The sequence below is a fragment of the Miniopterus schreibersii genome (genome assembly GCF_964146895.1).
Source record: "Miniopterus schreibersii genome assembly, chromosome: 4".
In the NCBI taxonomy this organism is placed as follows: Eukaryota; Metazoa; Chordata; class Mammalia; order Chiroptera; family Miniopteridae; genus Miniopterus; species Miniopterus schreibersii.
Window position 1 is genome coordinate 33012896 of NC_138105.1, and position 12607 is coordinate 33025502.

Sequence of the window (12607 nt, forward strand, 5' to 3'; positions counted from 1 at the left end):
AGGATGTTGAAAATATCTCAAGGAGAGTCAAGGATGAGAAGTTCAGGGACAGAAAGGCAATTAAAATATGAATATAGAATAAAAATATTTCTAATACTATATAATATTTGCATGATGCTCAGACATAATAAAATTGAGGTTTGGAAAAATTAAGTGGTTTATATGTAATCACACATTTGTGGGGCAGACCCTGGACTGGAAGCTACGATTTTAGCTTTTTAAAAAAATTGTATTTATTGGAGTGACATTGGTTTGCAAAACCATACAGGTTCCAAGTGTACAACTCAACAAAACATCATCTGCATGCTGCATCATGTGCCCATCACCCCAAGCAAAGTCTCTTTCCATCCCATTCTCCTCCTTGGCTCACCTCTATCTCCACTGCCACCCCAACCCCCTTTCCCTCTGGAAACCACCACAATGTTGGCTGTGTCTATGTGTAAGGTATACACACACACACACACATACACACACACACACACGCTTTCCTTTGCTTAATCTTTTCACCTTCTTTCATCCAGCACCCCAACCCCCTCCCGTCTGACAGCTGTCAGTCTATTCCATGTATCCATGCCTCTATTTCTATTTTGTCAGTTTATTTTGTTCATTAGACTCCTTTTTATATACCCTAACTGACTCCTACATGAAAATCTTAAGTCAGTCACGCATACTGTGGAGAAAAATTTTAGGTCTTTAAAATTGGTATTTCAATAGTTTATTGTTTAAGGCTATTGATAAATATGATTCTAAAGCTTCTGTTTTTCAGAATTTAAAGGCTGTCAAATTAAGAGTTCTGCATAAAAGATAGAGACTATTTTGGGAAGGCATACGCAGTGTTCTAGGATTCTATGTAAACTGAAAATAAAATGAACATAATGCCTTCAGTTATGTGTCAAATGGATAATTTGAAAAGTTTACATTAATTCTGAAACATTACTTAATAAGCTTTGAGGACAATGTAAGTTCTTAGCAATGACATACAAATTGACTTTATTGTAAATTCAAATTCATAGAAATGGTAAAAAAAATTCACTAAAAGTAGAGATCAAATTGCTAAAAAAAAAAAAAAAAGTATACAACTGGAGTCAGGATACAAAGTGATTCTTGACTACTTAGGCTAAGCAGGGCTTTGTTATGTATGTGAGCTGTGGAGCACATCTGACCAGGTGCCCAGCACAGGTGGGAAGTCTATGGAGATTTATCAATCAAGACTTCATCTAAGTAGGATGGTCTTCAGAAGGCCGCCTGGTTTGTTTTGCATTGTACTCCATGGGTTATTTCTATTTATTTCTCTCTTAGGGCAGTTTACCACTTCATGTTGCTATGTTAGGTGTTTTGTTTTGTGGAAAAATGTTTTCAGAAAAGATTCTTTGTATTTAATTGAGACTCCAACAAGGAGGTGGTATAGCAAAGCAGAGACGGAATCTGTGGGCCGGTGAAGAGCCTGGCCTCACGCTGTAGCGGACAGTCTACCTGCTGGGACAGCAGAGCTGTGGGAGAAGAGGCAGGTAGGATAGTAACACAGTGATGGGAGTCGTGGACATTCTCTTCCGACTGCTTCTCTTTTCTCAGAGAAAAGAACCGAGGCTATCAACGGAAAGTGATGATGGAGGGGAGTCGTAAAAGGTTTGGGGGAAGACAAGACGGTATGGAGGTCCCCAAGGAGAGCAGAATATGTAGACTGAGTGCATTAAATTCATGTGATAATGAACTTAAAGTGAAGTCACCAGCACAGCTGTGGTTTTTCTCCAGCCACGACGGGCACAGGAGGTGATGGCACAGAGAGGGCATCAGGTGGGATTTAACCAGGGCTGCTTGGGCAAGAGGAAGAAGGGAAAGGGGCAGGACAGTTAAGGACGATCCCCCTGCTGACCCATCTGAAATGGCCCTCCCTCTAAAAACACATGCACTGTCTATTCCCCTTTTCGGCTTGCCTTTTCTCTTTAGCATTTACCACTGTCACAGTATATTTAATTTCTCTCATTTACTCTCTCTCTGCCCTGTTGTGAAATCTCCATGAAGGCAAGAATTTCTGTCTGTTTTGTTCAGGGCTACTGTCTTTTAAAAGGTACGATTCCGTGCTGGATAACAGCAAAGCAGCTACTGTAGTCTCTGTGGCTGCCCATCCCCGGCCTGCCCTGTGGTTTCGCAGAGAAATGACTGGCTGGTGTGACACCCAGCAGCTATTTTTAAAAGACTGAGTGGTTTGGATATAATTTTGATCTTTAAAACCAGTAACATGAGTAAGATTTATATTATGAAAGTTATCTCTGCCATAGTGTGGGAAATGGATTCAAGAGAAAAGGGACTGGGGTTCCAGAAACCTACCAGGAAGCTGTGCAGTAATCCAGGTAAGAGCTGAGGGTAGCCTAAACTAAGGTAGGGGTAGTGAGGGCAGAGGCAAATGGATTTGAAAAACATTAAGGAGGAAGGATCAGCCAGATTGGATGCCTGTGGAGACTGAGGAAAGGAGAGGGAGAGAAGCCAGGGCAACCTGCTCTTCCATCACCCTACGGACCACACCAGGCTGTTTTCAAGGTCCTGACTACTGGAAACTATAGGGCTACTTCCATGGTATCTGAATTCTGGCTAATAATACCATTAAAAATTCCACATGAAAAACACAATTTCCAGTGTTCAAAAGAATTAAGATGCTTTCATGACAGGCAGCAGTACTGATGGGACAGGACTCATTCCAGTAGCTGCTTTACATCTATTATATACAAGGCTACCTCTGTTCTGCTTGCTTAGAAAGCAGGCACTGCATCCCAGAGCTCAGGTGGAAGGGACTCCTCCTGGTCTTGTACCACCAGCTAGTAAACCCCTCTAAGAAAACCACATTTCATTAATTCTCAAACAAATCACCTGTAAGCATTTACAGACTACTTATCACCTCCCCAACACCATGTTATGGACTGCATGTTTACATTAAGTATTTATGTTCATATATGCATATTAATTCAACAAGCATGTGCCAGTGACTGCTGGTGGCCTGGTGCCCGCGGACACATATACGCAGTTCCCAGAGGTCTGTGATGTCTGACTGACGTGTTCTTACTGAGGTTTCAGAACAGGAGTTCAACAATAGCTGGATAAATAATTCCAGCCACACTGTTTGTGTGATGTTTTCTCTTCTGAAAGTATATTGTAAGTACTGCTTTAAAAATTTTTTTCACTCATTCCCAGTGGCTACATCCTGGACTACGCATCTCTTTATCATCAACGGTCCTCACAGTAATTCTGAGAATGAACAGCACTGAGAGTCTATAAGTTGAGAAATGAGTTTCACTGTAAGGCAGTGCTGTGAGTGTCCTAGGAACTCAAGCCTCCTAGCGAGTAGTCTCTTGAACAGTGGGGCACACTATACGCTATCATGTTTCACAAGTTCAACCACATGTCAGAAACTAAAATTCTGCAGGAAGAACCAAGGTTGGAAGGAGAGTTTGGCCTGGCTTTCATTCACTCATTAATTCATTCAACAAATATGTTCTGAGTATCCCCTTGGGCTGGACCTTCTTTCAGGGTCTAGGGGCAAAGGCCCCCCAGTGGAGAACACAAGAGACAAGTTACTTTATGGAGCTGACATTCTCTTCAGGGATGAAAGAAAATAAAAAACGTAAGTAAAGAAATAGAAAGCGTAATCACTGATAGTGATGAATGCTATAAGGAGAAACAAAGGTGGGTAATGGGATGGAAAAAAGGGCAAGGCTTTGTCTTACGCATCTTTGTGTTTCTAGCATTTGGCAGATGCTTAGAAAAGAGTGGTCACTCACATATTTGTTACATAAATTAAAGTGAGACTTTAGGCTTTTGTTTCTGGAAATACTTGTATAAACCTGCAAACTAAGGTATTAGGCACTTTAAATTTCAAGGTGTGGTTCTGAGCTTAGAGTGAAGAGATAGAGAGCCAGGATGCTAATAATCCTGCTGAATACTCTTAAAGGTGTACTAAAACCCCCAATCCAAGCAAGTGTGGATATTTTTAGTTAAGTTTACTAATACAATAAAGCAAGTATGTAAAGTATTAATGAGCTCCTATTATTGCAGAGTTAATATGTAATTTTAATAATCTACATGCTATATCTAATACAACAATAAGATAAAATTAAACTGATTTATTAATTTTTTTTCTGAGAACTATGGAAAAATCAAATGTAATGGGACGCACAAAGGCGGTAGCACTGCCTTTCTCTTAAACTTGATGCAAAACATCTGCCAGGTGACAAAAGCATTGTCTGAGTAGATTTATAGCTTCTAGTCATCAAGGCATACTGGCTGACGGAAAAGCTGAGTTAGAAAATGGGAAAAACCTTCACAGGACGCCCTCAGTCCCTCACTAGGCCAGACGTATAGGTACAAAGTCAGCTCCAGTTTTCAGGATTCTTTAAGATCTCAGCCAATACACAGATACTTTTTCATCTCCCACTTCAACACTGTGATACAAATAAACCAAAGTAAGGCACTCCGGCCCATTAGAATACTGTATTCTCATAGCCGAGGCCTAGGACGCTACATTATTAGTTGCTTCAAGGTAATCTAGTCATTTTTAAATGTTGTCTTGAAGCAGTTTTGAGGCCCTAGCTAGAGACTGGTCAGTTTCCCTTCTTGAGCAGCTGATTAAATCCACACGCCCAATATGGTTAAAACACAAGGGTATAGCAGCAAATTTCCTTTAGCTAAGAAATAACATTAAAATCAACTGCCAATGTGTCTTAATTAGAAGTAATATGTTTTATAATAAGTGCAACATTGATTCTAATGACCCTGATGTTAATTCCCTGCAACAGTTCCAAATTGATTTATTTTATAGCTACAGTTGATTTCACCTTCCAGGATGCTCTAATTGACTACAGATGCATGTACAGTCCCTATAAGAAAAAAGTTACCCAAAGCCTAGTTTTCACCAAGATATATTATTATCATATATTATTGATATCAGATATATCAATCACTGTGCCAAATGAGGTGCGCTATTCTTAAAGAGTATGTTTAGATTCACTAAAGGTAGATTAGGTTATTCAGATTAATCAATTCATTAAAAACTCTACAACACTTCAAAAGCATTAAAGAGATAAAATACAGCGAAAAGTTCTGAGGTAATTTTTGAACAAAAGCTTGTAATGAGAAAAAGATGCAGAATATCGGAGCACCAATGATTCCTGTGCTGTGGGAAGCATTTACAACTCCCCACATTTAGGTTCTGACCTGTTGAACATTTAAGCCTAATTATATCACTTTGCTTGAAGCCCTCTATAGCATCCCATCTCATTCAGCATAAAAGCTCAAGTTCTTTTTGGGCAGGGGTCAGCAAACTTTTTCTTAAAGGCCTAGAGGGCAAATATTTTAGACTTTGCAGGCCAAACAGATTCTGTTGCAATTATAGGACATTATTATGCTGAACCTATATGCAAATAGTATTAAGATTCTAAACTGCCATATCCAACAAAAAACAAATTTTGTGGGATATTCATAAAATTTACAAAAATACACAGTATCTGTTTTGGTTGATAATGCTTAATATTTTTTATAGTTCAATAAATATTTGCTGAATAAAACATAAATACAAGGTCCAGAATTATACATTTTTACAAAAAGATTATGGCACTGACCTTAAACTAGAGGTTAATTTCTTCTGTAAAATGTATCAGACAATTAACCGTGACTTACTTCAGGTTACTGATTCTAATTTCAGCACTTTCAGTAAGTTTCTTCGTTTCTTCTTTCCACCTGGTGGCTGCCTTCTGTTGAGTTACTAAGAGATGCCTCAGTTCAACAGTGGAATTGCGATTACTGTCTTCCATCTCTCTCAGCTGAACTTCAAACCCGTGCTCCTTTATTGAAAATTCATGTTCCATGGTACTGATCTAGGGAATAAAATGAACACGGTATCTTCTTTCTCTTTTCTGTTACTGCGAGGGACATACTGACCAACAACACACACAAAGGGAATATTCATCGTGTTGTCTGTAGCACGTAAATGTTTGGATCAGAAATCCATATAAAAATTGTTTACAATTTGTTTTTGTCACAAATGAAGACTTATCCTGTATGACAGTAAACATCCAGTGAAACGAGAATCATGATGGATCACAAATTTTTTGTAGCACTTTTCCCAACACCGTAAAATGCCAGTAGAAAAAAATATACCCTATAATATAAAACTGCTCTCAGCCTTTACTTTTACTTTTGTTGCCATAATCCATGGAAAATGTTTATGCTTTCAGTCACTGAGAGTTAGGTTTTTACTCAAGCCATTTAAAAAAATGTTTACTGGTGTACTGTAAAGGATACAACTCAGGGACAGCCAGATGTAAGAGATACACAGGGCATGGTATAAGATGTAGGGGCTGTGAATTACCATGGCGTAGGGTGTAGGGGCTGTAGGCTCCTGTGGTTTAGGGTGTAGGGGCTGTGGGCTCCCATGGTATAGGGTGTAGAGGCTTTGGGCTCCCATAGCGTAGGGTGTAGGGGCTGCAGGCTCCCATGGCGTAGGGTGTAGGGGCTGTGGGCTCCCATGGTGTAGGGTATAGGGGCTGTGGGTTCGCATGGTATAGGGTGTAGGGGCTGTGGGCTCCCATGGTGTAGGGTGTAGAGGCTGTGAGCTCCCATGCCCTCTCCAAGTGTACCACCCCCCAACCACTTGATGTGTTTACCAACTCAGGAGTTCCTCCAGTCACTTTTGATTAATATACTAAATTTTAGATTGTCTTTCAAAGGGTTTTATGAAATCAAAGAATATTATACACAGGAATTCCTTTACCATTTCAGGTACAATATAAATACTTTGTTTTGTTTTTCAGGAAAAAAAGACTGTAATAATGATTCTGAGAATCTCTTATGGAACTAAGTTCAGAATATTTCTAGGTAGTGCATGTCATAGTAAAAACACCTAATGCAGAATGAACACACGAGTAAATGCTCTTGGGATACCCTAGAAGCTTCCTCAGATAGGACCCAGGGAGAATGAAGCCCTGGTGTCCTCAGGTATGTAATGAGGTGCTCCTCTTGTGCACATCTGGAATAAACTACCTGTGACCAGCCTGGAGGCAACTAAGAAAATGGTGATTATGACAGCCTCCTTGGTGTTTTCTCAGGACATCTTTATCTTGCTACACTATAGAAATATTATAAAGGATACCCAACTTTGTGATATTTTAAAGTATTGTGCTTTAAACATGGTCATGGCTGGCATGGCTTCTGGTAATTCATTAAATATGGCCACTTTCAAACTCGAAAAAGAACAAACAAGGGACACAACTTTCCAAATTCAAAAAACACCAGAGAATACCCAACAATAGCAAAATCCATGGCTCATGGGTCCTCACCACCCCTGCTGAATGCAACACGCTCCCTAGAACTCTTAAGTTTGCTTTCTCAAATAGTACAGGGACAGGAATTTAAGACCTTATGAATATAGGCATGGAAATCACATTGATTTCTTAATTTTGTACTGCATTACTGCTGGGCAAGCCTCCCGAGGCACCCTGATACCTGCTATCTTAATAATGTTTGAATTATTAGATTCTGAACAGAGATTTGAATATGCTCCTCCTTCCATTGCCTCAATCTCCACTTTCTCTGGAGAAGCCCTGGTTGTGATGTCTTAGGCGGAATCGTCTCTTTTTCTTTTACACATTTTAAAAAAGTGATCTAAGCATCTATCTAGTTTTAGAATTCTGCCTACCAAGTTAAGTCCCCCTACTGCCACCTGGGAAATCTACTTGTGACAAGCCTTGCCCTAGGGTCCTTCTTGATAACCTGGTCTCTGCCTGCTTCTCCAAGCCTGTGCTTTGCCACCATCCCCTTTCTTCGTTTCTGCCACAGTGCCTTCTCATTCTTGGGTCCTTTTCACTGTTCCCCTGGCATGGAATAGTCTTTCCCTTTCTGCATGTCTTGGTTATTTCTTTCAACGTTTAGAACTCAGCCCAATTATTGCTTCTATAGGGTAATTCTCTTACTACATATCCAGACAAAGTCAAGTCCCTCTCTATAAGCTCTCACAGTGCCCTATGCCTTTTCTAAAAAGTCTGTAAGTAGATGTTTAAAGTTTGCCCACCTCCATGAACATTATAAGTTTTTAAGGGTGGGGACCACATCTTTTTGTTTACTATTGCCCCTTTAGGACCTGAAACATAGTAAGGTTGCTAAAACACAGCTATAGGTTGAATAAGTGATGGCTTTTGGGTGTCAAAATTGAGTCTTTAAACAAGCCCCAGATCCTTTAGTGGATGCAACTGTGCTTGTTAAACTGGAGAGGTCTGCGGTGACACTAGAAGGCCAAGGGTGATAACTGGGCCTCCTATAACAGAAGTCCCACTAATGATGGACTTCAGAGTGCTATAGTCCCCCTCCCATCCTTTGTGCCCTCCTATCTGTTGGGTAAGTAGCCAGGATTATTTAGTATAGTATATATATATGTCCAACTTTAAAAGATACTGCCGAGTAGTGGTTTTACCAATTTACATTCCCAAAAGTGTCATATGAAAGTTCCAGATGCTTTACAACTTTGTCAACACTTGATACTGTTAGTTTTCAAATTTTATCCATTCTGGTGGTACTTTCATTGTGGTTTTAACTACATTTCCGTAATAAATAATGAAGTTGAGTATTTTTTTCATATGTGCTCTTTTTATAAAGTGCCTATTTAAGTTTTGCCCATTAATGAAAATGGGATGTCTGTTTTTTCCTTATTAACAATTTCCTTATTAATTGGTAACAGTTTTTATATTTTGAATATGAGTCCCTTTTTTTGGGTTGTATATATTATAATACTTTCTTCCACTTTTCATTCTCTTGATATCTTCTGATGTCATTCATTCATTTTAATGAAATTCAATTCATCTATGTTTTCATTATGATTACTGCTTTTTGTGTTCTTTGTAAGAAATTCTTTCTTACCCAACAGGAAGACTTTCTCCTTGACGCTCCACTGTTTTATATTTTGCATTTAGGTCTACAAGGCAACTCAAATAAATTTGCATGTATGATGTGATATGAGTCAAGGTTTATTTTTAAAATATGGACCCAACTGACCTAGCATCATTTATGGTAAAGATAATTCCTTCCGTACTGAACTGCAGTGGTGCCTTTATTATAAATGAGGTGATTATGAAAAATTGGTTTGTTCCTGGACTCTATTTTGTTTCATCCATCAAGTTGATTATTCTTATGTTGATTACACATTTTTAATTACTGTAGCTTTATATAAAGTCTTCATATCTTGTAGTACAATTCTTTCCTTACTGTTCATAGACTTTCCACTGACTAAAGCACAAACTACAAGCTTCTTGGTAGGAGACACATAAGGCTCTCTTTTTCAGAGTTCAAGCTTTTACCAGTAACCACAGGGTTTAATACTTGGAACTGGAGGCATTAAATAAATATATGATGATATTAATTTCGCTGAAGCGTGACTGTTTATGAGTCCTCAAAGTAACAAAAAGCAAAGTGAAATACCAGCATTACCACACCATATCCCTACTATGAAACCAAAAGATATAGATCTTTATCATAAAGAGTTAATGCCATTTTTACAAAAAAAGTCTCACTGAATGGGAAAGGCAAGGAACATGTTGGTGGTGATACCTGTGCTTCCTGAAACTCCTTTACACAGATTATCATGTTCCTATAGCCAAAGCATGTGAGCATTAAAGGAGGGAGAGATGAGAGAGATGAAGGGGAGTTTTCCCTAGAGGAGACCGTGTCCCTTGCCTCTTCCTGGCATGGAGTTTTCAGACTACCTCTGAGTGATTCTCAGAGCACCCTGAGGTAGCATCCTCTGTAAGGCTAGGTTTAGAGTCCAGTTTTCAAGAGGCTATCCTAGAGGGAGAAGAGAGGCAGTCTACAAAATTATCTAATCTATAGTTTTGCTAGCACTGCTTAAATTGCTTTGGCAGAAGTATCAGTGTACTTCATGGTTGGAAAAGGATTTTTTTCTGTGTGGACAGTGAGAGCAATGATTTTCAAGGATGCTTGCCAAGTTCTGCAGCACAGAAAAGGCCGGTGAATGCTCTTGCATTATGATTTAGTGCTATCTGATGAGAAGGCAAAAAAAGGGGGCCTTAAAAATATTTTACCAGGTCTCTAAATATTCTCTACATTTTGATTTTCACAAGCACATATTTAACTCTGAATAGTCTTGAAAATACCTTTAATTTTGCCTTTTTTTGAGCCTCGAGAGCAATCTTTCTTAGATCCTCGGCCTCTTTCTGTAACTGTTCATTTTCTTGCTGAAGTTTTAGCCTTTGTTCACTGACTAATCCACAGTTCTCTCTCTCAGACTCCAGGACATTTTGAAGTTTCTGAATCATTTCTTGGCAACGGGATATCTCTTCTGAGGAACTGATTAAAAAAAGAAAACAAAAGAAACTTACACTTAATGATATGTAATGGACATAAAGAAGTCTATTTATATTTCACAGCAGAGAGTTCTTCTTTGTTCTGAGCCATTTCTCTTCACTGTAGACTTAACTGCGTGGTGTCACAATGCTATGTCATGCCGGGAAAACACATTCAACTTAGCAATCTTGACTAAGACTAGACAAGTTGAACTGTTACCACTCACCTAGAAAATCTATATGGGACTTCTTTCAAGTTTTTACTAACATTGAGAATCACTATGTAAAGAGGACTTCGAGGGGACAAACTGAGACTGATGGTAAGACAGATGAAGTAGGTAATAACCCAAACTTTGTTTACATCAAGCAACCCCATAGAAAGCCATCAGCTGACCATATTACCAAATTACAATGCCTATTTCGTATTTTCCTGTTATATGTCTTAGAAACGGTTTTTATACATTTCTAGTTCTATAAACTTCTTATTTAATCATAGTTTAAATATGTTATGTTTTTTAAACTTTCTCTACAATGGATTGTTCTCTACAACCTCCAAGCATGTATATTGCTAATTTTTATTCCTCTTATTTTAAATCTCTATCTTTTCAATCCCAGATAATAAAATACTGTGAACATTCCCTGGTCAATACAAGGCCCTCATTTCCCATAATACTTGTAGATCTTCGCCCCCTCCGCACATCAACTCTGGCTGATAAAGTTCTTAATGAAATGATGGATCTAGGTCATGATCATGAAAGGGAGTTAAACTCAGAAAGATGCTAAGATCAGAATCAACCACACATTGAGTGCCTCCAAACAGAAGTCCAAAGTATCACCACCTATGAATAAATCTTACAAAAAAATTAAAGCTGGGTTGATCAAGCCTCTTGACTTAGTTACTAGTTCTTAGGAACCACATGGCTCAGAGAAACAAGGTAAATGATACCACATATATGCATCCTACTTAACCGCTAGAAAGGAAAAATTTTAAAAAAATGATAAAGTACTATTAAATCTTTTCTTCCTGAAGAAATGTGTCTTCAGAAATAATTCTGAACAAAAAAACCTATTTGGTGCTAAAGAGTTTCTTTTCTTCTTTTCTTTTCTTTTCTTTTCTTTTCTTTTCTTTTCTTTTCTTTTCTTTTCTTTTCTTTTTTCTTTTCTAACACAAGATATAATTAATTATTAGTCCTATACAAAAAGTATAGGATCTGTCAAAAATTGTATGTATTCTGAAAATGTTATCACAGAAAATTCTAGAGTATCTTACTTTAATTGAAGTTGCTTAATTTTATTTTCTGCTGTCTTAAGTCTTAGCTGAAGATCATCTTTTGACCGCTCTGCAACCAGGCATCTTTGGTGCATTTCTTCCAGTTTTCTGTAATGACTTTCGTTTACTTTGCCTTCACGGTAAATCTGCAGAAGAGGCTTATATGTATATTACCTTACAGAAGAAAATGGTCTAAGAAATGATAGGTTTAGAAACTGAAATCAGTGATGAGAAATCAAAACCCATGATCCTGTGTTCATCTGTTCCCACTGTAACGCATTAAAACACATCAATAATTTGGGTGTTTCACATTTACAAAATACAATGCTAAAAACTGACAAAATAATAACTGCTTATTTTTCAAATTATTCATGCTCATTATAAATTATTCCAATACTTTTAATATTTTAAAAAGAAATGTAAAATAGCTGAAGTAAAAAAAAAGTGCTCTAGATGTCACCACTTAAGAGATGATGCTTTGATTCTCTGGTGAAGATCCCACAAGTCAATTCTGTATTAGAATATTAAAAACACAGGTACATGCTGTCTGCAGTGAACAGAACTATCTGAAAGTGACTCTAAATCCCCCTCTGTGTTAACTAGATAACGATCTAGCTGGAATAGGGGTCCCCCTTGCCCAGCAGGAGTGGCTGTCTGGCCTTCTCCCACGACACAGAGGCTATAACAACCTAGAACTGCAGGGTCTAGGCAGCTCACGTTTTCAGACAAAGCCTACACCCGGCTACCCTTCAAATCCAGATTGCCTGAACAAGTAACCTGTGTCTCCTCCTCCTGCTCTATGAGAAAGACAGAATATTAGCACAATGTCCTGCTACCTAAATGCAGATGTATACTGCAGTCTAGCAGTTGACTTCAGCACCTGTTCATGGGACAGTGGGAGAACCTGTTGCCTTTAGCCTTGTAACTTTTACATTTCCCCAATATAGCCTATTCCTTAGCCTATGCTATGTGACATTAAAAATTCATCCCAAGCCCTGAT

The 12607-nt window shown here is 38.4% G+C and overlaps 1 protein-coding gene across 3 annotated transcripts in view; it reads right to left on the reverse strand.

Annotated features, from left to right (window-relative positions):
- The window catches only part of SCLT1 (sodium channel and clathrin linker 1), an 88179-nt gene that overhangs the window by 20139 nt on the left and 55433 nt on the right, over positions 1-12607 (reverse strand). For all 3 annotated transcript variants that reach the window (XM_081136945.1, XM_081136944.1, XM_081136946.1), the window contains 3 exons: positions 11608-11753; positions 10149-10341; positions 5668-5864 (listed from right to left, as the gene is read on the reverse strand). In XM_081136945.1, the coding sequence (XP_080993071.1) occupies positions 5668-5864; positions 10149-10341; positions 11608-11753 (536 nt within the window). The remainder of the gene's footprint in view (positions 1-5667; positions 5865-10148; positions 10342-11607; positions 11754-12607) is intronic.